Below are 25,671 nucleotides of genomic sequence, written 5' to 3'. Positions count from 1 at the left end.
GCTCTGCATTCCTCTTGGTAGAAACAAAATTTTGCCCTGCTCCAGTGGAACAGGCTGGATCTAAAGATGACGTTGAAGGATGCAGAGGCCAGGAACAAGGATTGATAAATGGGCATGTGTTTCTTGCTTTCTGAATATCCCTGTGGTTTAAGAGCAAGATCAGTGTTTGCCTTTGCTGATTTGCACCTCTGGATTGACATCAAAGAAGGGTTTCCACAATTCACCAACCTACATAATCCTTTTAAGTTCCTTAGGGTTTTCTGTGGTAAACTACCAGCATCTGTATCCCTCTAACAACCTGTCGGTCAGCAGGAAACAGCAAAAGACGTGTGATTTTTGCAGATTTGACAGATTTTTAAAGAAGAGAAAGCAAATGTATTCTAAATTGCATCATCTGGTTTAGATCCAATTCCTTCACAAATCTATAGTCGAAAGGGGCACTAATATGGTACATAATCATGCCAGTCTTTTCATTGGAACAGTCCTTGTTCCAAACCTAACTCTGCAACTCTTTCTGTTACTCTGTTACATCAATAATTGCATTGGTGTTGTTTCCTGAACTTATGTGGAAGTTGTCAATATTATCTTTGCAACTAACTTCCACCCCACTCTGAAATACACTTGGACTATTTTCAACACCACTCTCCCATTTCTGAATTTCTATGTCTCCATCTCATAAGACAAACTGTGTATTGACATTTATTACAAAATCACTTCTACAGCTACAGTACTTCAACTACACTCCTTCCCACCCAATTTCATAAATGATGACATCACTTTTCTCAGTTTATTTGTTTCAACTGCATCTTTTCTCAAGATTAGTATTCTGTTCTCGGTAATCTGAAGTGTCCTTTTTCAGGAAATGTGACTTTTCCTCTACCGCGGCTGATGGAGTCTTCACTAGTTTTCCTAGACTTTTGCTCTCAGATATTTCCCCTCAGCTCTCGTAGACAGAGTTAAGAGTTCCCCCGGTTTTAGCTTCTGCATTCAGTGCATCAGCCTTCACCATTACTGCCAACTGTGATACGATCCCACCACCAGTTATGCCTCCCCTCGCCAACCCATCTTTGCTTTCAGTGACTACATGGTTGTCTCATCCTTCTCCACCCACCCCTCCAAAACACTTTCCGCTGCGACCATAAGAGGAGGAACACTTCTGGCTGCAGTATCAATCCATAACCAAGATGCCCTCTCTCACTGGTTTGCCTATGTATCACCCCACACACATGACCTACAAGGTTTTCCGTCCCCTCCTCCAACTAGTTACATCTGCCCATCCTCCTACCGTATCTGGTTCCACATCACTTTCCTTACTTATCAGATTCCAGAATCTGCAGTCTCTTGTCCAGACATATCACCATCCAGCCTCCGTCTCTATCTTCCCTCCCCACCTCTCTCTCCCTTTCTCCCTCCCTTCCTCTTTATTTGTCACCCACCAGCAGTATCTCAACTCCACCCCTCTGCCATTTGGTTTCACCTGTCTCTTATTCTCCTCCTCCCCCCAATTTTACCTATCACCTGATAGCCCCTGCCTCGCTCCTCTCACCTTTTCATGTCAGTGGGATGATATGCACTTAAAAGTGGAGTATAGCTTCCTGGGCTTTATAAATAGATGCACAGAATACAAGAGCATCAAAAGCACAATGTACCTTTATAAAACAATGGTGTAGCCACATTTGGGGTATCTTGTCCAGTTCTAGATGTCACATGTTAGGAAAAATGTAAAAGCTTTAGAGGGTGCAGAAGAAATTTACTGAACGTTTCCAAAAACAATTTCTCCAAAGAAAGTTATTCTCATGGGTGGAAGAATTAAGAGCTAGTGAATGTAGAATGAGGTGATTGGCAAAAGAACGTAAAACGTCAGGAAGAAAAATATTGTATACAGAGAATACCTCAAGTTTGCAGTGCGCTGTTGGAGTGGTATTGAAGGCAAATTCAGTTAGTGTTGAAAACATCTGAAAAGAAAGATTGTTGTAGTTCAACATAGAACAATAATGCAGGATTGTTCTTATGTGGCACCAGTATTGACAGTGGAAGAATGACCTCCTCCAGTATTAAGCCAATTCTGTGAAATATATTTCACAGTTCTAGCAATTTTTCTGTTGATTTCATTAATCTTCCTCATTTATGCTGGTCCTGACACATCAGTTGTGATCAATAAGCTTTCACATCATCTCTTAGATGCCTTCAACAAAATTTGCTTTAACTAGATAATCCCAGTTTTCATGCTATCATAGACATTACTTTTGTTCTCGCCAATTTTAGCACACATGTTCATACTTCTGGTTTAGATGGAAGGTATTTGGCTTGAAGTGTTAACATATTCCCTGTCCTTCTCCCTGGCTGCTTCAACTGCTGAATATCTCCAACACTTTCTGTTTGTGTTTTAGTATTAATTTAACCAATTCTCCCACAAACATTTTGGAAGCAAAGTATAAAATACTTCATGTCGTATAGTGTAAATGAAAGAGAAATGTTTTACCTCATCTTAAATCAACAAAAAAAGTAATTTGTCTTATTTTCATAACTAGATTTTGGAGACTTGTGTTAAGAACTGTGGTCATCGTTTTCATGTCCTGGTAGCTAATCGTGACTTCATCGATGGCATTCTGGTCAAAATTGTCTTACCCAAGAATAACCCACCGGCTATTGTACAGGATAAAGTGCTTGGACTGATACAGGTGTGTGTATTTCTTTTAGCTTTTGCTGCTTAATTTTATAAATATCTTCTAAAGTTTTCAGATGTCTTCAGTTTCAAAATGTCACATTTTGTGTTTGAGACATGAACAGTAGCAATTGGGTCAAATTTAGCCTACAGCCCAAGGGTTTTTGCACAATAAATAGGCATTTCCTCTGCAAACTCCTGCCATTGCAAAGGATGGAGACAGCTCTGTTTCTTAAAAAAAAGTGGTGTTATCTAGTTATTGTCCGGGTATAAGGGAGAGGATGAAGGAAAGCATCTTTTAACTAATGAAAAAGCAAGCCTCATTTTCTGGTTATATTGAGCTTCAGTCTTCTTGTGGGTTTTGTATGGACAGTGGAATTTTGAATGTTATGCCAAATAAATATTCTGTTAGATTGACATGACTACTGAAGTCCAGCACCTTTCATATGCTGGCATAGCACCACTTTCATCCCAACATTAAAAAGGTCTTCCTAGTCCATATGACTGGGCACTCCTAGTATTAAAGCTTCAGCAAATTATAGTAAACATAAACAGCATGAAGATAAATTTGGTTTTCTCTCGCTGTCAACTTCAGATACCAAGCAGAGTGCTATCGATCAAGACTAATGAACTTTGTGCGTAATCTTCACTGTCGCTCTTGGGGTGGTGGGACTAATTGATGTGGAGGGATAAAACCTCATCAGCAGAACTGATATCATTTGTGATTTGCAAATACAACCACATATAGAGCATGGTTTAAACATGGCTCATTATTCAGTGAGCTTATTAATTTGACTTTTCAGAGTGCAGTGAATATTGTGAATGGTCAAAGTGACAATTCAACAGCTAGGTACAAGGTTAATAAGTATATGGGTATGTAATTTCTCAAAGATCTTGCATTCAGAACTGATTATCTTCTCGTCTAATTTCCCAATTGTGTGCATGTGCAGAGGCAATCCATTTCTCTATGTAGGTATTAGACAGGTAAGGTAAGCATGTTGCTCTGTCCAAAATGAGTAATACCTAAAACTTGATGTTGGTCACAATGCTAACTGCTTAGCTAGTTTTTAGTTTTTGAACACTAAGGCTTTAAATGTAGAAAGCGTTAACTGTGAAGTCTGCGCCTGGACCTGATGATACAGGGCTGTGCCTGTCCTGCTGTTTGTACATGGCTACTTAAAACAGCAGAAACTATGAAAAATCATTATATGATGATGTGCAGTGTCTTTCATAAGCCTTCCATGTATATTACCAAGATCCTGTTGTATTATTTGATGGCTTTATTTCCAGGCATGGGCCGATGCTTTCAGAAGCAGTCCAGATCTGACTGGTGTAGTTCATATTTATGAAGAACTAAAGAGAAAAGGAATGGAGTTTCCAATGGCAGACCTAGATGCACTGTCTCCAATACACACACCAGGAAGAGTAAGTGTGACTTCCATTGACTTGTTTGTGTTTTGCACTTCTGAAGGTGATTAAATCATTTGTTGAAGTTAAATATGCAGCTTAAAGTGCTGGAACTATATAAATCAACAACCAGCTTTGGGAAATGTTAAAATATAGTAGGTTCTATGATGCAGAGAATGGGCAGGTCCTTTTTGGGATTGAGGGCAGCAGTGATTAGGTGACAACCCAAAGAGAGAGGTAAAGGGATGAGCCAAGTTGGAGGTGATGTAAAATGGGGAAAAATACAATTAGTGGAAATACTGATTATGTGAATTATGTGAAATAGTTGAAATCATCAATGAAAACAAGCTTGCTTTGAACTTTGTTAGAACATGAAGGAAATAGAGATCAAAGTGAAATGTAAAATTAAATTGCAGGAATCTGGAAGCTCAGGGTCAAGCTCAGGCAATTGGAACAGAAGTTTTCATCACTTGTCCAAACTGCATTTAGTTTCTCTTGAGTCATGGAGTAATACTGCATGGAAAAGGGGCTCAACTGGTCTATGCTGACCACAGCATCTCTGCTAGTCCTAATTGCCCACATTCACTAGGTTTGGCCCTTTTGTCTTAGAAAGGATGTGCTGAAGCTGGGAGAGTTCAAAGGAAGTTCACAAAAATTATTCCAAGATTGAATGGCTTGTCACACGAAGAGCATTTAATGGACCTGGGCCTGTATTCACTCGAATTCAGAAGAATGAGGGGTGACCTCATTGAAACCCATTGAATGGTGAAAGGCCTTGTTAGACTGGATGTAGAGAGGATGCTTCCTATGGTGGGAGAGTCTAAGATCAGAAGACAGCCTCAGAATAGAGGGTTGTCCTTTTAGAACAGAAACGAGGAGGAATTTCTTTAGCTGGAGAGTGGTGAATCTGGAATTTTTTGCCACAGCCAGTTGTGGAGGCCAAGACTTTATGTACATTTAAGACAGAGGTTTACAGATTCTTGATTGGTCAAGGCATGAAGGGGTATGGGAAGAAGGCAGAAGATTGGGGCTGAGAGGAAAATTGGATTAGCTATGATAAAATGGCGGAGCAGGCTTAATGGGCCAAATGGCCTAATTCTGCTCCTATATTTTATGGTTTTATAACCCTTGAAACCTCTCCCCTCCATTAAAAGGTTATCCAAATGCCTCTTTAATGTTGCAATTGTACCTGCCTCAGCCATTTCCTCTGTCATCTCAATCCTGGTACAGTACTCATTACACTCTTTGTAAAGAAGTTAACTTTCAGGTCTTTTTTAAATCTCTCCTCTGTTATGTTGTATCTTTGTCCCCTAGATTTGGACTCCTAACCCTAGGGAAAAGATCATGACCTCCCACCTTATCCATGTCCCTCATTTTCTTTGTGGTCCAGGGAACAAAGATCCAGCATGGCCTACTGTACCTACAACACAAGCCCTCTAGTTGAAGCAGCATCCTCGAAAATCTCTCTATAAGGACTCTCCAGCTCTACAATGTGTTTCCTATAACAGGGTGACCAAATCTGTACATGATATTCCAAGTATAGTTTCACCAGTGTCTTATATGTAACTGCATGAACCGCATCCCTCATCATTGGGCCAAACGGAATACCACAGCTGACAACCCTTTATTCATGTGAGAGAAATTTAACTGGGTGTTTACCTTCCACATATACATCACTATATTTATGTTAAATATGTTTAGTAAATTTGGTCCTTTATTTTGAAATTTATGTTATCGTTGCTCAAGTGATTGAACTGGATGAACCAGTTGGTTAGTTGCCATCTTGAACTGCTCCAGTCTTTCTGGTGAAAATATTCCATTGGTGGTGTTGGCTATGGATTGTACAAATTTAGACCAAAGAAGTAAGGCAATATATTTGCAAGTTATGATGAAGTGTGATTTGACGACTAATATACAGATGGTGGGCCCCATGTGCTGAATGCCCGGGGTGTGAGGATTTGAAAATGTGCTTTCAAAGTAGTTTATAACAAGAAACTGCAGCTGTATCCAAGGTATACAGTGTCCCAGGAATTAAATATTTTGGTTTATGAATGGTTTAAATAGATTGCTTTGTTTTGGTTAGTGCTGAGTGAGCATTGATGGAATCACACTCAGTTACACAAGGGAAGCATGCTCCATTTTGTGCCTTGTAAGAGGTTTGACGAATCAGGAGTATACAAGCTTCTGACGTGTGTCTATTTGTGTAATATTTGTGTGGCAGATCCAGTTATTCCTTGGAAAGTGTCCTCCTACAACATACTGTCACTAATCCTTTCACAGTCCATCTCAACTTTCAAGAGGTGGATGTTGGTTGGTCCACTAGTCTCCCATTGTATGGAGTTTTCCAAGATTCACAACACAATTTGACCACCCTGTATGTTTTGAAATAGTAGGACAGATTTCTTGTTTAGCTAAGAGAGAAGCTGTAAGGTGGTCCTAGGAATGTGAGGTAGACTTTACTACTTACTTCAAATGTAGAATATCCATACTGTGGTGACTAACATTTCTATGGAACTGGTCTATGGTTGCAAACCACCGCTCTGGTTTCTTAATCATTTTGTTTTTGTCATTGCTAATAAAGCCTTGTTAACGTGAAGTGCTTCCTAAAAGGCAAGCCTGCACCTTAAGATTTTTGGTTATCATATTTGTATCATTTACTAATATAGCTTACTTTATCTTAATTCACTCCAGAAGTTAGGGGTCAGGACCTCATGTGCCACCAAACTTTGAGGCAAAGACTGCATAAGTTTGGAAACCAGGAGGGTAATGATGAAACTACTATTTTGCTTTCATCTTAAAAGACACAGGCATACCTCTACCATTCATAAGACATCTGTACTGCAGTCACAAACGAGAAAATCTGCAGATGTTGGAAATCCAAGCAACACACAAAATGCTGGAGAAACTCAGCAGGCCAGGTGGCATTAATGGAAAAGAGTACAGTTGACGTTTTGGGTCAAGAATTTTCAGCAGGACTTTGTGTTTGTTATCTGTACTGGTAGCCAGGAGACCCTGCTGACTTTCAGACTTTGGAGAGCTCATTGATGTGAGAAGATCTCTGACTTAGGTTGTGTTAGGAGAAGAGTGAAGAACTACAGATAGGCACCTGCAGCTTTCCAGTTAGAAAAGGTTATAAATAGTGTTAGCTATAGAGGTAATATCTGGTAAGCTTGGAAAATCTGTTTCATGGTACAGAAAAACAACTGGGGGAAAACCCTGCAACAACTGCCCCTTATTCTTGTGTCATAATATTAGCAACCCTAATTTTCAGGGTTTAGTAGAGTACTGCTGAACATCAAGAATAGCGTGCGTAAACTCTCCTGTTAGATGGTCAGTGCTATACACGTGCTGCTCCTTGTTATGAAGTTCAGCCAATAACACTTTTTTTTAATGAGGTTGCAAGTTTAATCTTTTTGAAAGAATCCCTGATCTTATAATGGAGGTGGGTGTGGTTCTTGGTGAAGCAACTAAAGATGGTTGTGCCAAAGTAATACCACCTCCAGGAGTTGAGGGAACGTGCAGATGTGTTGGGAAGATTGCTGTGTATCCAAAACCATTTTTATACATATGAAGCCAAATTTAATCAAATATTTCTTTAATGTTAAGACACTCAGTTTTTTTTTGCTTAATACTGCAAAGAAGTCTTGGTGAAACCTCATGTCTACTTGTTAATGACAAGCTGAAAAGCATTCCACATGCCAAAGAAATGCCACTCTTTTAATTGTACTTGCTAGATGTCCAGTTCTGGAGTATGTCTTCATCAATACAGTGATGATGTTGCTCTGTTCCAAAGATGCTATCTGGCCTGCTGAGTTTCTCCAGCATTTTGTGTCTGTTGCATGATGTTGCCTCTGTTGTGTTTGGTGTGTCCAGGGTGTTCAGCCATTTCTTGATGTTATATAGAATGAACTTAACCATCTGAAGACTGGCTTATTTGATGGGGATCTTGGCAGGAAGCTGAACTAGATCATTCTAGTGTTGCTCTGCATGTTCTACACTCATCAATACATTGGTTTGATTGTAAGAGAAGTGAGGTCACAGTTTTGCAGTGCCTCATACATGTGAAATTATGTGTTGCTATTTACAAGTTAACCCTTTGCAGGCCTTAAATGAGGTATCATATGACTTGAAATCAGCAGATTTGATTAATCTTTTCCAGAAGGACAGCAGGGAAAAGCCTATGACTGCTTTTGAGCCCAACATCAATAGAGCAAAAACTATTGGAAAACATTTTGAGGGTCAGGATTAATAATCACTTGGGAAAGCAAGGGTTTATTAGGGATGACTAGCATAGCTTTGTCTAGGACAAATCTTGACTGACCAATTTAATTGAAGTTTTTGAGAAAGTTTGTTAAACAATGGTGGAGTTTTTTTTTGTGTGTGTGGATCTTATGGCCAGTGGTGTTCCTTAAGAATTGGGACTCTTGCTAGTTGTAATTTGTGTGAATGATTTGGTTGTAGATGTAAGAGGCATGATTAGGAGGTTCATAGAGGACTCTAAGACTGGTGGAGCAACACTAGCAAAGTGCTGGAGGAACTCCGCAGGTCAGGCGGCATCTATGAAGAGAAAAAATCAAATGACATTTCAGTCCGAGACCCTTTATCAGGAATCTCAGCCTGAAATGACCACTATTTATTTCTTTCCGTCAATGCTACCTGACCTGCTGAATTCCTCTAGCATTTCGTGTGTGTTGCTCAATATTTCAAATACCTGCAGAATCCCTTGTGTCTAAAACTGGTGGAGTTTTTGACAGTGTGGAGCATAGTTTTGGCTAAAAGTGATGTTATTGTGTTCATGACAGGGGCTGAGGAATGGCAGATTGAAGGTGAAGGATAAGAGATCTAGAGGGGATCTGGAATGGAAACCTTTTTCACCTAGTGAATGGAACATATTTTATCTAGAATGCACTGCTTTGAGAGTGCTGGAAGCAGTGCCCATGACCATGTCTCTGAAACGTTTCTAGATGAGCATTTAAATCCCCTAGGCCAGGGGTCGGCAACGTTTACCACTGAAAGAGCCAATATGGACCCATTTCCCACAGAAAAGAAAACACTGGGAGCCACAAAATGAAATAACACTGCATACAACGGGGTTTTTTTTGCCTTTATGCTATGTATAAACAAACTATAATGTGTTGCATTTATGAAATTGATGAACTCCTGCAGAGAAAACGAAATTACATTTCTGCATGCAACAAAAACATTTTGAACTCCGAAAAAAAGACGTTGGGTTGAAGGTTACTCCGTAGGTAGCCTACCTTGGATCGAAGAATTAAAAGAAATCGCGCACTGGCGGGTGTCAGGCATTGGCAGTGGTGATGTATATTAATAGCGATAAAAACACGTTGTAGCGGTGTAGCGCTACACGCAGCGCTAAAATAAAGACACTGCAGTCAAAGGAAACTTTATTCGAACTAAACAGCCTTGCTTTAAAGCCTCCCTCAACCCGTCCCCGTGGGCGCGGATGCTCCAAAAGACATGTACTCACAAACCCCCGTAGGCTATCTCCCTTAGTCGGAACGGTAGCTAATTGTGAGCCGGTTCGGATGTGCCAGGAAACGGTGTCTCCGCAAAGTTTTCATATTGTACAAGATCACCATAATCTTCAAATTTCGAATTACATTTCAAAAGCTAACAAACCACGGGGAGCCGCATCACAGAGATCAAAGAGCCGCATGTGGCTCTGGAGCCGCAGGTTGCCGACCTCTGCCCTAGGCACAGAAAGCTAGGGGCCAAGTTCTGGAAGGTGGAATTAATATGGATGGACTGGGTGAATGTGGTTGTCTGAATATCCTGTTTCCATGTTCTGTCTCAGTTAGATCTACTCTGAATCTATCTCACTTAGCTTGGTATTGCCACACCATGGAGGGCATCATCATTGTGAAGGCAGGGGGTTAATCTAATCATTGTGGTTCTTGATCAATGCAATTGCAGCAGATAATTCGTCAGGATGTCAATTATGCTTTTCCCTTTTGTTGGTCCTTTCACTGCTATCCAGTTGTTAGAACTTACAAAATGTTTATGCAAAAATAGGAGCTAGTAACCTCTAAGCATCGTCACATATTATACTGAGTGTTTTTCTGTTGTAGTGTGTTCCTGAGGTTGATCCTGCAATGAACAAACCAGTACCTCAATCCTTGCAGAAAACCAGTTCCACAAAAAAATTTCTATTGGCACCAAACACCCTGACTGGCTATTCAGTTCCTCAAAGCCTTTCATCTAGACCTATCACTGCAAATGTTGAGCAGGTATGAAAATCTGTGTAAATGTTTTTATGGTTAACAATAATTTTACATGGTATCTTGGGCACCAATTGGATACAGGGGCTTAACCTACCTTTTACCTGTGGTGATTGCGCTTCAAGGAATAAATAATGGAATACTTTGTATCAATTCTTGTTCATTTTATGGCTAACTACAAGTGTGATTCTGAACCTATTGTGTCTATCTTAAGATGCCTTGCCAAAAAAATGGATATGAATAGTGTGGTGGAATGGGTTGTTTTGGTGAGGAAGTGACCAAACAAACATACTGATGAAGCTAGAGCAGTGGATGTGCTAAGGCCAATCACAAACAAGAGAAAATCTGCAGATGCTGGAAGTCCAAGCAACACACACAAAATGCTAGAGGAATTCAGCAGGCCAGGCAGCATCTACGGAAAAGAGTGCAGTTGACTTTTCAGGCAAAGACCCTTTATCAGGACTGAAGAAAAAAACGATGTGGAGTCAGAGTTAGAAGATGGGTGGGACGGGGGAGGAAGAAATGCAAGATGATAGATGAAACCAGGAGCGGTGGGCAGGTGAAGTAAAGGTGAAATTGATTGGTGAAAGAGATATAGGGCTGGAGAAGGGGGAACCTGATAGGAGACAACAGGAGGCCATGGAAGAAAGGAAAAGGGAAGGAGCACCAGAGGAAGGTAATGGGCAGGTAAAGAGATAAGGTGAGGGAGAGAAATGGGAATGGGGAATGAGAGTGGATTACTGGAAATTTGAGATATTCATGTCATCAAGTCTGAGCAGCAACACATTATATTCTATCTATGTAGCCTCCAATGTGATAACATGAACATTGATTTCTTGAACTTCCAATAATTCAACCCCCCTTCACTATTCCCCATTCCCATTTCCCTCTCACCTTATCTCCTTACCTTGATCATCACCTCCCTCTCTGGTGCTCCTCGCCCTTTTCCTTTCTTCCATGGCCTTCTGTCCTCTCCTATCAGATTCCCCTTCTCCAGCCCTGTATCTCTTTCACCAACTTCTCAGCTCTTTACATCACTCAGCCACCCCCCCCCCCCATTTTATCTATCATTTTGTGTTTCTTCCTCCCCTCCCCCACCTTATACTGACTTCAACTTTTTCTCCAGTCCTGCTGAAGGGTCTCAGCCCAAAACATCAACTGTACTCTTTTCCATGGATGCTTCTTGGTCTGCTGAGTTCCTTCAGCATTTTGTATGTGTTGCTTGTATGAAAAGTGTTTAAGAAGGTTCCCCATGGTAGGCTCATTTAGAAAGTCAGGAAGCATGGGATCCAGGGAAACTTGACTGCGTGAATTTGTAATTGGCTTGCCCACAGAAGGCAGAGTGTGGTAGTAGATGAAGCATATTCTGCCTAGAGGTTTGTGACTAGTGATGTTCCACAGGGATCTATTTTGGGACCCCTAATCTTTATAATTTTTATACATGACTTAGGTGAGGAAATGGAAGGGTGGGTTAGTAAATTTGCAGATGACTCAAAGGTTCATAGTGTAGAAGGTTGTCGTAGGTTACGATAGGACATTGATAAAACGCAAAGCTGGGCTGAAAAGTGCAAGATGGAGTCCAATCCAGAGAAGTGTGAAGTGATAAAAGTTTGGAAACTCAATCTTGAAGACAGTACAAGGTTAATGACAGGATTCTTAGCAGTATGGAGAAACAGTGGGATTTTGGGGTCCATGTTCATAGAGCCCTCAGAGTTGTTTTTCAAGTTGATAGGGTGGTTAAGAAGGTGTATGGTGTGTAGGCCATCATTAGTCGGAAGACTGAATTCAAAAGCCACAGCTCCATAAAACTCTGGTTAGACCACACTAGTATTGTGTTTGGTTCTGGTCACCTCATAGGAAGAATGTGGAAGCTTTGGAACCTTCAGAGAGAGTGTAGAGGAGATTTACCAGAATGCTGCCTGGATTAGGAGGAAAGGCTGAGTGAGTTAGAGCTTTTCTCTTTAGAGAGGAGGAGGATGAGAGGTGACTTGGTAGAAGTGTACAAGGTGATAAGAGGCATAGATGAAGTGGATTGCCAGAGACTTTTTCCAGGGTAAAAATAGCTAATACAAAGGGGCATAATTTTAAGGTGATTGGAGGAAAGTAATACGGGGAATGCCAGAGGTAGGTGTTTCACACAGATCTTTAAGTCTTAAAATACATATATTTAAAGTGCATGGAATGCATCGTCAGCGGTGGTGGTACAGGCAGGTATATTAGGAACATTGAAGAGACCCTTAGATATGCACAAGGATAAAAGAAAAATGGAGGCTGTATGGGATGGATGGGTTAGATAGATGTTGAAATTGGTTTAATGGTCAGCACAACATCATGGGCTGAAGAGGCTGTGCTGTACTGCCTGCGTTCTATATTCTCATGGTGTTTTCAATTTGAGTGTGAGTCTATTTCTGCATTGCAGTGTTTGCTGCATTGAGCTAATCTAAGAGTTTGCTTTCAGTTTTAAATTGAATTTATGTATGGCAGCTTGCCAGGTTACGCAGCGAGTTGGATGTCGTCCGTGGAAATACAAAAGTAATGTCTGAGATGTTGACTGAAACAGTTCCTGGGGAGGAAAATCAATCGGACTTGGAGTTGCTTCAGGTGAGATTACTAAAATTTTGTTAGTTGCATTTACTTCACTATGGTACAGTGTACAGGTATGGTCTTTTTCTTTAAAGTTTACAACCATTTTTATTCATCTCCAGGCCAAATTGTCTAAACAATGGGTTCCCAACCTGGGGTCTACTGACCCATTGGTTAATGTAGGGTTCCATGACATAAAAAGGGCTGGGAACCCCAAATACTTATAACTTTTAAGAATGTTTCAGTTTCCAAGTTTTCAAGTTCAGACATAATCTCAATTGTTTGAAACTTATCAGGAGTACCTGCCAACTATTCACTGCAACTGATCATATATGAACATGTGATTGAGGTTATTTGAATGGACCAGCATTTTTCTCTCTGTAACTAGATGAGATTATCCTGGGTTGCCGTGGAGGGCAAGGGAAGAGATTATTGGTTCTGTCTGAGATTTTTAGATCTTTGGTCAAAGTGAAGTGCCAGATAACTGGAGGATGGTAAATATGCTCCCATTTATCAAGAAGGGCAATGGGGTAAAATCTAATAATTACAGACCCTGTGAGCCTCACATTAATAGTAGGGGAGTTATTGGAAAGAAAATGTAAAACATTGGTCAGACCTCAGCTGGAGTACTACATGCAGTTTTGGTCACCACACCATAGGAAGGATGTGATGATACTAGGGAAGGTGCACATGAAATTCACCAGGATGTTGTTTGGGAGCATTTTAAATATGAGTAAAGGCTTGAGAGGCTAGGTTTGTTTTCCCTGGAACAGAGGAGGTTAAGAGGGGATATGATTGATAGATAATTTTTTCAATGATTTTAAGTTCCCTGGCCCCCACCGCCTTATTTTCACCATGGATGTCCAGTCCCTATATACCTCCATCCCCCACCAAGATGGTCTCAAAGCTCTTCGCTTCTTTTTGGATTCCAGACCTAACCAATTCCCCTCTACCACCACTCTCCTCCATCTAGCGGAATTAGTATTACTCTCAGTAATTTCTCCTTTGGCTCCTCCCACTTCCTCCAAACCAATGGTGTAGCCAAGGACACCCTGTATGGGTCCCAGTTACGCCTGCCTTTTTGTTGGCTTTGTGGAACAGTCCATGTTCCAAGTCTATACGGGTATCCGTCCCCCCTTTTCCTTTGCTACATCGACGACTGCATTGGCGCTGAGCTCGTTGACTTCGTTGACTTTGCCTCCAACTTTCACCCAGCCCTCAAATTTACTTGGTCCATTTCTGACACCTCCCTCCCCTTTCTTGATCTTTCTGTCTCCATCTCTGGAGATGGCTTATCTACTGATATCTTCTATAAGCCTACAGATTCTCACAGCTACCTGGACTATTCCTCTTCCCACCCCGTCTCTTGCAAAAGTGCTATCCCCTTCTCACAATTCCTCTGTCTCAGCCGCATCTGCTCTCAGGATGAGGCTTTTCATTCCAGGACGAAGGAGATGTCTTCCTTTTTTAAACAAAGGGGTTTCCCTTCTTCCACCATCAACTCTGCTCTCAAACGCATCTCTCCCATTTCCCGCACAGCTGCCCTCACCCCATCGGCCCACCACCCCACTTGGGATAGGGTTCCCCTTGTCCTCACCTACCACCCCACCAGCCTCCAGGTCCAACGTATAATTCTCCATAACTTCTGCCACTTCCAACGGGATCCCACTACCCAGCATCTCTGCTTTCCGCAGGGATCACTCCCTACGCGACTCCCTTGTCCACTCATCCCCCCCCCCATTCCTTCCCACTGATCTCCCTCCTGGCACTTATCCTTGTAAACGGAGCAAGTGCTACACCTGCCCTTACACTTCCTCCCTCACCACCATTCAGGGCCCCAGACAGTCTTTCCAGGTGAGGCGACGCTTCACCTGTGAGTCGGCTGGTGTGGTATACTGTGTCCGGTGCTCCCGGTGTGGCCTTTTATATATTGGTGAGACCCGACGCAGGCTGGGAGACCGTTTCGCTGAACACCTATGCTCAGTCTGCCAGAAAAAGTAGGATCTCCCAGTGGCCACACATTTTAATTCCACATCCCATTCCAATTCTGATATGTTTATCTATGGCCTCTACTGTCAAAATGAATCCAAACTCAGGTTGGAGGAACAACACCTTATATACCGGCTGGGTATCCTCCAACCTGATGGCATGAACATTGACTTCTCTAATTTCCATTACTGCCCCTCCTCCCCTTCTTACCCCATCCCTGGCATATTTAGTTGTTTTTTCTCTCTCCCTGCCCATCACTCTGCCTGTTCATCTCCCTCTGGTGCTTCCCCCCACCTCCCACTTTCTCCCGAGGCCTCCCGTCCCATGATCCTTTCCCTTCTCCAGCTCTGTATCACTTTCGCCAATCACCTTTCCAGCTCTTAGCTTCATTCCACCCCCTCTGGTCTTCTCCTATCATTTCGCATTTCCCCCTCCCCCCACTACTTTCAAATCTCTTACTGTCTTTCCTTTCAGTTAGTCCCGACGAAGAGACTCGGCCTGAAACGTCGACAGTACTTCTCCTTATAGATGCTGCCTGGCCTGCTGTGTTCCACCAGCATTTTGTGTGTGTTGTTTGAATTTCCAGCATTTGTAGATTTCTTCATGCTTGCTGTATAATTGATAGATGCAAGTTATGAGAGGCATGGGTACTTTAGAATGTGATAACGTTTCTCCCTTATCAGAGCTGAATGAAACTACAAAATACTGTAGAGATTCAGGTTAAGATGTAAGCGATTCACAGGGGATCTGAAGTAGAACTTTTACATCAAGAGAGTGGTAAGAACCCAGAATGCACTGTCAGAGTGATGGAAGCTAAGTCACTAGGGCATTTAAGAGGTGTCTAGATAAGCACTTGATTCACCTAGGCATGGAAGATTATGGACCAAGTACTGGAAGATGGGATTAATATAGGTAAGTACCCATTTGTTAGCATGGACATGGTGGGCTGAGTGGTCTGCTTCCATCTCTTTGAGTCTGTGACAACCTGTGTACAGTCCCTATAAAAAGTAAATAGTCCTGTAAAATGTTGTCCTTGAATCAACGTTTATACTTGTACTCACTTTAAAATTAGTGCCATCTACGCAAAGTTCATACCCTTGATTTTTACCTGTATAATTTACTTTAATCCTTTTCGAATCATTATCCAGCCTTCTACATGATCCCACAGTGTTGCGTCCAGGCAGTCTTGACCTCTAGCCCCATTGTGCAAAGATGCACTGTAATTCACCACAGGTCAACTGTTGAATTGACAAGTTAACTGAAAAGTCAAAAAATGATGCACATGAGAAATAAAAATAAAGTTCGTACAACCTGAAAGGGTGTTTTGGTACGTGGTCATTATCTGGGCTTCAGCTGCTTGCTGTAGTACTGAAAAGGGAAAAGCAAAAACTCTTTTCAAACCCTCCTCCTACCCCCATACCTATTGATGATCTTCATTTAGTGAAATACTGTTTGAAGAAGAAAAATGTTTTATTGTACTTCAAGTAGCAATGAAATATTAAACAATATTTTTTGTTCTTTGAACAAGGAACTAAATCGTACCTGCCGAGCAATGCAACAAAGAATCGTTGAACTTCTGTCCAATGTAACCAATGAAGAGATCACCAAGGAACTTTTGCACGTCAATGATGATCTTAATAATGTTTTTCTTCGATATGAAAGGTGAATGAGTAGTTTTGTACAAAAGAATTTTCTTATTTGTAAGAAGGTGAGCATGATGTCATTTTATCAACGTTTGCATTTCTTCATCATGGTTCTTGAACACTACTAACTGATTCTATTATGTGGTTTGTAACTACAGACTTTAGAATTGCTGAGCTTTCTGAATTTTAGACGAACTTACAAGAGGAACAGCAGCTATGGGTTTACTCATTCTATAGCAGAGAGGGATAAGTAGAGACTTAGGATTTTAAGTTTGTAGAACAGGAAAATATTACTTCCCTTGATTGGTTATCTATGATCAGGAATTATTAATGCAAAATAACATAATCAGAGATGATCAGAAATTCCTTGATAGCTCAAGTTGAAGTACGAGATAAAAACACGAGAAATGCAGAAACTGGAATTTGGAGCTATAAACAAGCTGCTGGTTATAGGTCTTGATGCAGATTCTTGACGTAAAACATCATCTATCCCTCTGCCTCCATAGGTGCTGCCTGATCTGCTGAGTTGCTCCAAAACTATTGATTTTTACTTTAAACAAGAAATGTTCCAATATATCCCAGAATATTGAAAGAAACAAGTGAGAAGATTGTTGAGGCTTTGACAAAGGATCTTTGTGAACTTACGAGCAACAGGCAAGGTTCTGGTGGACTGGAGAATAGCAAACATTGCAGCTTTTGTTCAATAAGAGAAATTGGAATAATCCAGGTAGTTACAGGCCAGTGAACCTCGTGACAGTAGTAGGGAAGCTATTGGAGAAAATTCTTAAAGGAAGGATTTATGAGCATTTGCAAAAACCATGGCCTTGATGAGGGACAGTCAGCATAGGTTTATGTGGGACAAGTCATATCCTACTAACTTGATTAAGTTTTTCAATGAGGTGACAAAGTGATGAGGATGTTGCACATATGGATTTTTGTAATGTGTTTCGTAAGGTCACTCATGTTAGGTTGATTCAGAAGATAAAGATGCATGGCATCCAGGGTAAATTGCAAGTTTGAGTTCGTAATGGATTACCCAAAAGAAGACAAGGAGTAGAGGTGGAAGGCTGTTTTCTTCAAGGATTGGTGCTGTTGTTATATGTCAGTGATTTGAATGAAAATGTACAGTACTGAGCATATGGCTTGGCACACATTTATAGCTAGGGGGTGCTTAAGACTTTTGCACAGTACTCTATATTGGTTAAAATAGGAAGATAGTTGGGAAACAAATAGAAGTATTTAGGTTTGTATTAGCATACAGAGAAGAAGTCATCACCCTGACACAGTGGTGTCAAAAAAAAATCTCTCCCTCAATGTCGCAAGAACAAAAGAGCTAGTTGTGGACTCCAGGAGGAATGGAAACAGGCTAACCCCCATTGATATTAATGGATCTGGGGTTGAGAGGGTGAACAGCTTTAATTTCTTTGGCATACACATCACCCAGGATCTCATGTGGTCTGTATGTACCGGCTGTGCGGTGAAGAGTGCACAACAGTGCTTCTTTCACCTCAGACAGTTGAAGAAGTTTGATATGGGCCCTCAGATCCTAAGAACTTTCTACAGGGGCACAATTGAGAGCATCCTGACTGTCTGCTTCACTGCCTGGTATGGGAACTGTACCACCCTTAACTGCAGGACTGCAGAGTGGTGTGGACAGCCCAGCACATCTGTAGATGTGAACTTCCCACTATTCAGGACATTTACAAAGACGGGTGTGTAAAATGGGCTTGATGGATCATTGGGGACCAGAGTCACCTCAACCACAAGCTGTTCAAGTTCCTACTAGTCAGGAAATGGTACTGCAGCATAAAAGCCAGGACCAACAGACTCCAGGACATTGACTGATTAATTCACGCTGATGCAATTGTATTTCTGTTATATTGACTGTCTTGTTGTATATACTATTTATTATAAATTACTATAAATTCCACATTGCTTATTTAGACAGAGACATATTGTAAAGATTTTTGCTCCTGTATATGAAGGAAGTAAGTAATAAAGTCAATTCAATTTAAATGTGTTATTTGGAAATTAAAAAGATATAATAAATAATACTGTGCAAAAGTCTTATGCATCCTAGCTAAATACAAGACTTTTGCATAGTACTGTAGAAAGGTGGATTAAGAAGTTTGCAGATGACACTAAGATTCAGATTCAGTTTATTGTCATTTAGAAACCACAAATGCAATGTAGTTAAAAAATGAGACAATGTTCCTCCAGAATGATATCACAAAAGCACATGACAAAACAGACTACACCAGAAAATCCACATAACGTTTGGCAATCCCCAATCCAGAGTCCAGAGTGTCTGCTGCGTATTAATATCGCGCTACCATCTTAGCGCATTCCCTGGAAAGGAGCTCCAATCCCACCAGACAAAACAAGACCAAAAACTAAAGCTACAAGACCTGCACATTTTGATTGATTGATGAAGTTGTGGAGAATATAAAAGACAAAATTAAAGGATGCAGGGATATAGATCAGTTGCAGAAATGTGCAGCGAAATGGCAGATGGAATTTAATCTGGGCCAATTGTGAGGTGTGGCACTTAAGGTCAATGAAAGGAGAAGGTATACAGTTTATATCTGTCCCTAACAACACTGAATTCCAGAGGTATTTTGGAGTCCACTGAAAGTGGTTATGTAAGTGGATAAAGTGGTAAAGAAGGCATTTGGTATGCTTTTCCTCAATGGTTGACTATAAGAAATACATGCTCAGGTGCCTGAAAATTTAGTCAGACTACAATTGGAGAATAGTGTGCAGTTCTGGTCATTCCATTACCAGATGAATGTGGAGACTGTGGAAAAAGTGTTGAGGTGAGTTATCAGGATGTTGCCTGGATTAGAGGATATGTACTATAAGGAAAATCTGGACAAACTTGGGTTGGTCTTCATAAGAGTCATGCCTGAGGGGGGAGTTGGAAGAGGTTTTCAAATTGAGAAGCATAGATAGGGTAGACAGAATCATTTCCCTGAGGTAGAAATGTCAAACACCAGAGGATATGCTCTTAAAGTTAGAGAGGAGAAATTTTAAAGTTAAGTGAGGGGGAACTTCTACACAGAGCGGTGGGTATGTTGGCGATACACACTAAATGCTAGAGGAACTCAACACTGTGGAGGGAAATAAAGAGTCAACATTTTGAGTGGAGATCCTTCATCAGGATGGGAAAGGAAGGGGGCAGAAGCCAGAATAAGAAGGACTGCAGAAGAATCTGATAAATGGAAGAAGGTGGGGATCCTGGGGTAGGTGATAGACAGGCCATAAGGTCAGGAGAGGGGGAGGGGGTGTGTTGGGGATGTCATTGGAAATGGAGAACAGTGTTGGATATAGAGGCTTGTGAGGTGATAGGAGAGGATAAGGAACATCTTATTTCTGTTAAGTTGGATGATGGGGTAAGGCATACTTACAGGAAAATGAGATGTGGGTGAGGGCAACATCAGTGGTGGTGAAAGGGAAATCCATTTTCTGACAATTGGATATTCTGGTGTAGAAAGCTTCAACCTGAGAACAGATGTGGCAGAGGAACTAAGAGAAAGGAATGGCAGGGTAGGAGGAGGTATAGTCAAAATAAATGTTGTGAGAAACAGTGGGCTTGTAAAAGATGTCAATAGATATGTCTCTGGAGATGGAGACTGAGAAATCAAGAAAGGGGAGAGAGATGTCAGAATTGGGCCAAGTAAATTTGAGGGCAGAGTGGAAATCAGAAGCAAACTTGATGAAATTGATGAGCTCATCGTAGGTGCAGGAAGCAGCATTCATGTCGTGGAGAAAGAGTTGGTGATCATTACCAGTATAATTTTAGAACATGGACTATTCCACATTGCTAACAAAAAGGCAGATGTAGTTGCGGCCTATGTGAGTGTCCATGGCTACGTGTTTGGTTCTTAGTACATGGGAGGAACTGAAGAAGAAATTGATGAGGCCAAGTACAAATTCCACAGATGAAGGAGGGGGAACTGCTTAGGTCTGTTGTCCAGAAAAAAAAGTAGAAAGCCTGAAGGCTTTCCTAATAGGGCTAGAAATGTATATAGACTGGATGTCCATAATTTTAGGCATTCAGGGCAAGGGAATGGAAAGTTGTTAAAGTGATGGAGAGCATGTGAAATGTTGTGGATGTAGATGGGAAGGGACTGAACCGAGGAGGGCAAAATGGAGTCAAGGTATGTGGACACAAGTTCGGTGGGGCAGGAACAGGCATAGATGTTACAACATGATAAAATATTTCCGATTTATTTGCTGAACGGTGGGTGACATGTAGAAATATGACTTTGCTGTTGGTGCCTATTTAAATGTTTACCTAATTTCCCTACTCCCAGCAAAGAGATTCAATTTGTTCTTATTTCTAGGTGTACTTATTGTTAATAAGTCACTGAAGAACCATAATTAGTTGCTTATCATTTGCACAGATGTTTCTGAAAATCTTTGTGTTACTGTTGCATGAAGAGAGAATATGCAGGTGTGCCTACTTAATTCTATCACTAAGAGTACAGACTTGCACAATTTACCTGATATTAGAGAAAAGTTCTGAAAGAAGATTTTCACGAAATTGAAGTAGGATGTTTCTCCCAATGATATAGAGGGAAGAATAGTGGTAAATGGAATGCACTGTTATAATACTTATTTAGACCAAATCTATAAATGATGATCCAGATTAAGGTAGAAGCCAGCTGCAGACTTTGTAGTTGTTTTCTTTTCAATGGGGAGATATTCATAACAGAATACAGGACAGATCAGTGGAGGAAATATGATGGGAGATAGTCATAATCAGATTTTTTATATATATATATATGTATAATGAAATAAGTAGTGCTAAGGAGGGGAAAAATACTGAGCTAGTGTTCATGGGTTCATTATTCATTCAAAAATTTGATAGCAAAGAGGAAAAAGCTATTCCCGAAGCATTGAGTGTGGGTCTTCAGGCTCCTGTATCTCTTCCTTTGTGGTAACAATGAGAAGAGGACATGTCCTGGGTGATGGGGGTCCTTAATGATAGATACCGTCTTTTTGAAGGTGTCCTCAATGCTGGGGAGGCTAGTGCCCCTGATGGAGCCAGCTGAGTTTACAATTTTCTACATCTTTTTCAGATCCTTTGCAGTGGCCCCTCCATACTAGATAGTGATGCAACCAGTTAGAATGCTGTCCATGGTACATACGTATAAAATTCAGGAACAGCTTCCTCCCCTTGCCATCTGATTCCTAAATGGACATTGAACCCTTGGACACTACCTCACTTTTTTTTAATATACGGTATTTCTGGGGGGCTTTTTGCACATTTTTAATCTATTCAATATACATATACTCGAGCGATGAGCTACACACAGCGCTGAAATAACAACACGTAGTCGGTAAGTCATTTCGAGACTAGTTTATTCAAATTTCATGGCGCTGGCATCCCTAGCGCCCGCCCTTTCCGGGCGGAAATGACGTCAGAGGTGCATTACCAAAGTCTCCCCCTGTGCGCTGGCTATTTGTGAGCCGGTTTGCCTGTGCAGAAAGTGGGTGGCCACATAACCCCCCCCCCCCCCCCCAGAACCGGCGATACACCCCCCAATGTCCACAGTCTGGATCAGTCTCTGTTTGGGAGGTCTGCCTCTGCGCCTCGGTGCCTGAACCTCGACCGGCAGCACCAAGTCTACATGGGCTGGTTTGAGTCGGTCCACCATGAAAACCTCCTCTCTCCCCCCAGTGTCCAGAACGCACGTGGACCCGTTGTTGTTGATCACCTTGAATGGCTCCTTGTATGGCTGCTGTAGCGGTGCCCAGTGTCCACCCCTTCGTACAACCAAAAACTTACAGTTCTGCAGGTCTTTGGGTACATGGGTCGGGGTCTGTCCATGCTGTGAAGTTGGTACGGGGGCCAGGTTGCCGAGCCTTTCGCGTAGTCTGACCAGGACTGCTGCGGGTTCTTCCTCTTGCCCACTTGGGGCTGGTATGAACTCTCCCGGGACGGCCAGGGGTGCGCCGTACACTAACTGGGCCGATGAGGCGTGCAGATCCTCCTTGGGCACTACGATTCCAAGCAGGACCCAGGGAAGCTCGTCCACCCACTTAGGTCCTCTCAGGCGGGCCATGAGAGCCGCTTCAAGTGACGGTGGAAGCGTTCCACCAGTCTGTTTAACTAGGCAGTTGTGTGGTGTAGCTGCGTTCCCAACAGGCTGGCCACAGCCGACTACAGGCTGGAGGTGAACTGGGCGCCTCTGTCGGAGGTAATGTGGGCCGGTACCCCGAAGCGTGCTACCCAGGTTGCGATCAGTGCTCGGGCGCAGGAATCGGCAGATGTGTCGGTGAGTGGGACCGCCTCTGGCCACCTCGAAAACCGGTCTACCATAGTTAGGAGGTACCACGCTCCTCGGGACACTGATAGGGGGCCCATGATATCCACATGAATGTGGTCGAACCTCCGGTGGGTGGGTTCAAACTGCTGTGGCGGGGCTTTTGTGTGCTGCTGCACCTTGGCTGTTTGGCACTGCATGCATGTTCTGGCCCATTCACTGACCTGCTTGTGAAGTCCGTGCCACGCGAACTTGCTGGAGACCAGCTGGACGGTTGTCCTGATAGATGGGTGTGCCAAACCGTGTATGGAGTCAAAAACTCGCCGCCTCCAGGTTGCTGGGACGATGGGGTGAGGTGGGATGATGGGGTGAGGTTGGCCAGTAGCTACGTCGCACAGGAGGGTCCTATCACCTGGGCCTACGAGAAAGTCCTGCAGCTGCAAACCTGAGACTTCGATCCAGTCTGTCTGCCTGCGCCTCTGCCAGTGCTGCATAGTATACCCCCAGGGACAGGGCCTGGACAGCTGGTCTGGAGAGTGCGTCCGCCACGACGTTGTCCTTTCCCGAGACATGCTGGATGTCCGTCGTGTACTCGGAGATGTAGGACAGATGTCGCTGCTGGCAAGCCGACCAGGGATCGGACACCTTCGTGAACGCGAAGGTCAACTGTTTGTGGTCCGTGAACGCGGTGAAAGGCCTGCCTTCTAAGAAGTACCTGAAATGCCAGATTGCCAGATACAGTGCCAACAGCTCCCAGTCGAAAGCACTGTACTTGAGTTCGGGTGGTTGTAGGTGCTTGCTGAAGAACGCCAGGGGTTGCCGGCGCCCCTCGATGAGCTGCTCCAGCACCCCACTGACTGCTGTGTCAGATGCGTCCACCGTGAGGGCGGTCGGAACGTCCGTTCTGGGGTGCACCAGCATCGCGACATCTGCCAAGGCTTCCTTGGCTTTAACGAAAGCGGCCGCGGCCTCCTCGTCCCAAGTAATGTCCTTGCCTTTACCCGACATCAGGGTGTACAAAGGGCGCATGATACAGTCTGCTGAGGGGAGGAAACGGTGGTAGAAGTTCACCATACCAACGAACTCCTGCAGGCCTTTGACCGTGTTGGGCTGGTTAAAGTGGCGGATCGCGTCTGCCTTGGCGGGCAGTGGTGTTGCCCCATCTTTGGTAATCCTGTGGCCCAGGAAGTCGATGGTATCGAGACTGAACTGGCATTTGGCCAGGTTGATCGTGAGGCCGAAATCACTCAGGTGGGAGTAGAGCTGGCGGAGGTGGGACAGATGCTCCTGACGACTACTGCTGGCTATAAGGATGTCGTCCAAATAGATGAACGCAAAGTCCAGGTCGCATCCCACCATGTCCATTAGCTGCTGGAACATCTGTGCGGCATTCTTCAGGCTGAAGGGCATTCAGAGGTACTCGAACAGGCTGAATGGGGTGATGAGTGCTGTTTTGGGGATGTCTTCAGGGTGCTCCGGGATTTGATGGTCTCCCCGGACGAGGTCTACTTTGGAAAAGATTTTTGCCCCACGCAGGTTTTCTGCCAAGTCCTGTATGTGTGGCACGGGGTAGCGGTCTGGAGTGGTAGCCTCATTCAGTCTGCGGTAGTTGCCGCATGGTCTCCAACCCCCAGCTGCTTTGGGCACCATATGCAGGAGGGAGGCCCATGGGCTGTTGGACCTCCATACGATCCCCAATTCCTCCATCCTCATGAACTCCTCCTTCGTCAGGCAGAGCTTTTCCGGGGGGAGCCTTCGTGAGCGGGCGTGGAGGGGTGGTCCCTGGGTCAGAATGTGGTGGTGTACCCCATGTCTGGGCATGGCTGCCGTGAACTGCGGTGCCAGAATCGATGGAAAGTCTGCCAGGATTCTGGTGAATTCGTTGTCTGACAGCGTGATGGAGTCTAGGTGTGGGGCTGCCAACTTGGCTTCACCCAGGGAGAACATCTGGAAAGTCTAGGCATGTACCAGTCTTTTCCCTTGCAAGTCGACCAGCAGGCTGTGAGCTCGCAAGAAGTCCGACCCCAGGAGTGGTTGGGCCACCGCGGCCAGTGTGAAGCCCCACGTGAATCGGCTGGCGCGAACTGCAGCTACACTGTGCGGGTGCTGTAGGTCCGTATCGTGCTGCGGTTTGCGGCAACTCAGGGTGGGTCCTGGCTTCCTGTTGCGGGTGTCTTACCCCGTCAGGGGCAAGATGCTGATCTCCGCTCCGGTGTCAACCAAGAAGCGGCGTCCCGACTGTTTGTCCCAGACGTACAAGAGGCTGTCCTGGTGGTCAGCCGCCGTAGTCATTAGCGGCAGGTGGCCCTGGCCCTTGCAGGGTGGGCAACAACGGTGGGCTTTTGTGCCCCATCGCTGATGGTAGAAACACCACTGTTCACTGGCCTCCTCACTCCTGCGTCTGTGTTGTGTGTGCCCCCCTGCCGGGCCTGGTCTGGTCTGCTGTTGGGCGCGTGGCCTGGTAATCTGACCGACAGACGCCACGCTCTCCCTGTTGGCTTTCGTAAGCACGTCTGCCCGGGCCGCCAACTTCCGGGGGTCGCTGAAATCTGCGTCGGCCAGCAGCAGATGGATGTCCTTGGGCAGCTGCTCCAGGAACGCTTGCTCGAACATGAGGCAGGGCTTGTGTCCGTCAGCCAGGGACAGCATCTTGTTCATCAATGCTGATGGCATTCTGTCTCCCAAACCATCCAGGTGAAGCAGGCGGGCACCTCGCTCACGCCGTGAGAGGCCAAAGGTCTCAATGAGCAGCGCTTTGAATGCTTCATATTTGCCTTCTTCCGGGGGTGACTGTATGAAATCCGCAACCTGGGCGGCCGTCTCCTGGTCAAGGGCGCTCACCACGTGGTAGTAATGCGTGGAATCGGAGGATA

At 43.6% G+C, this 25,671-nt stretch overlaps 1 protein-coding gene across 5 annotated transcripts in view; it reads left to right on the top strand.

The window, feature by feature from the left end:
* tom1l2 (target of myb1 like 2 membrane trafficking protein) overlaps window positions 1-25,671 on the top strand; it is a 161,787-nt gene that overhangs the window by 62,270 nt on the left and 73,846 nt on the right. For all 5 annotated transcript variants that reach the window (XM_059979849.1, XM_059979848.1, XM_059979846.1 and 2 more), the window contains 5 exons: window positions 2,532-2,681; window positions 3,956-4,090; window positions 10,162-10,320; window positions 12,796-12,912; window positions 16,412-16,545. In XM_059979849.1, the coding sequence (XP_059835832.1) occupies window positions 2,532-2,681; window positions 3,956-4,090; window positions 10,162-10,320; window positions 12,796-12,912; window positions 16,412-16,545 (695 nt within the window). The remainder of the gene's footprint in view (window positions 1-2,531; window positions 2,682-3,955; window positions 4,091-10,161; window positions 10,321-12,795; window positions 12,913-16,411; window positions 16,546-25,671) is intronic.

The sequence above is a fragment of the Hypanus sabinus genome, chromosome 9, assembly GCF_030144855.1.
Source record: "Hypanus sabinus isolate sHypSab1 chromosome 9, sHypSab1.hap1, whole genome shotgun sequence".
NCBI lineage: Eukaryota > Metazoa > Chordata > Chondrichthyes > Myliobatiformes > Dasyatidae > Hypanus > Hypanus sabinus.
This window is presented reverse-complemented; position numbering and strand designations above follow the sequence as displayed.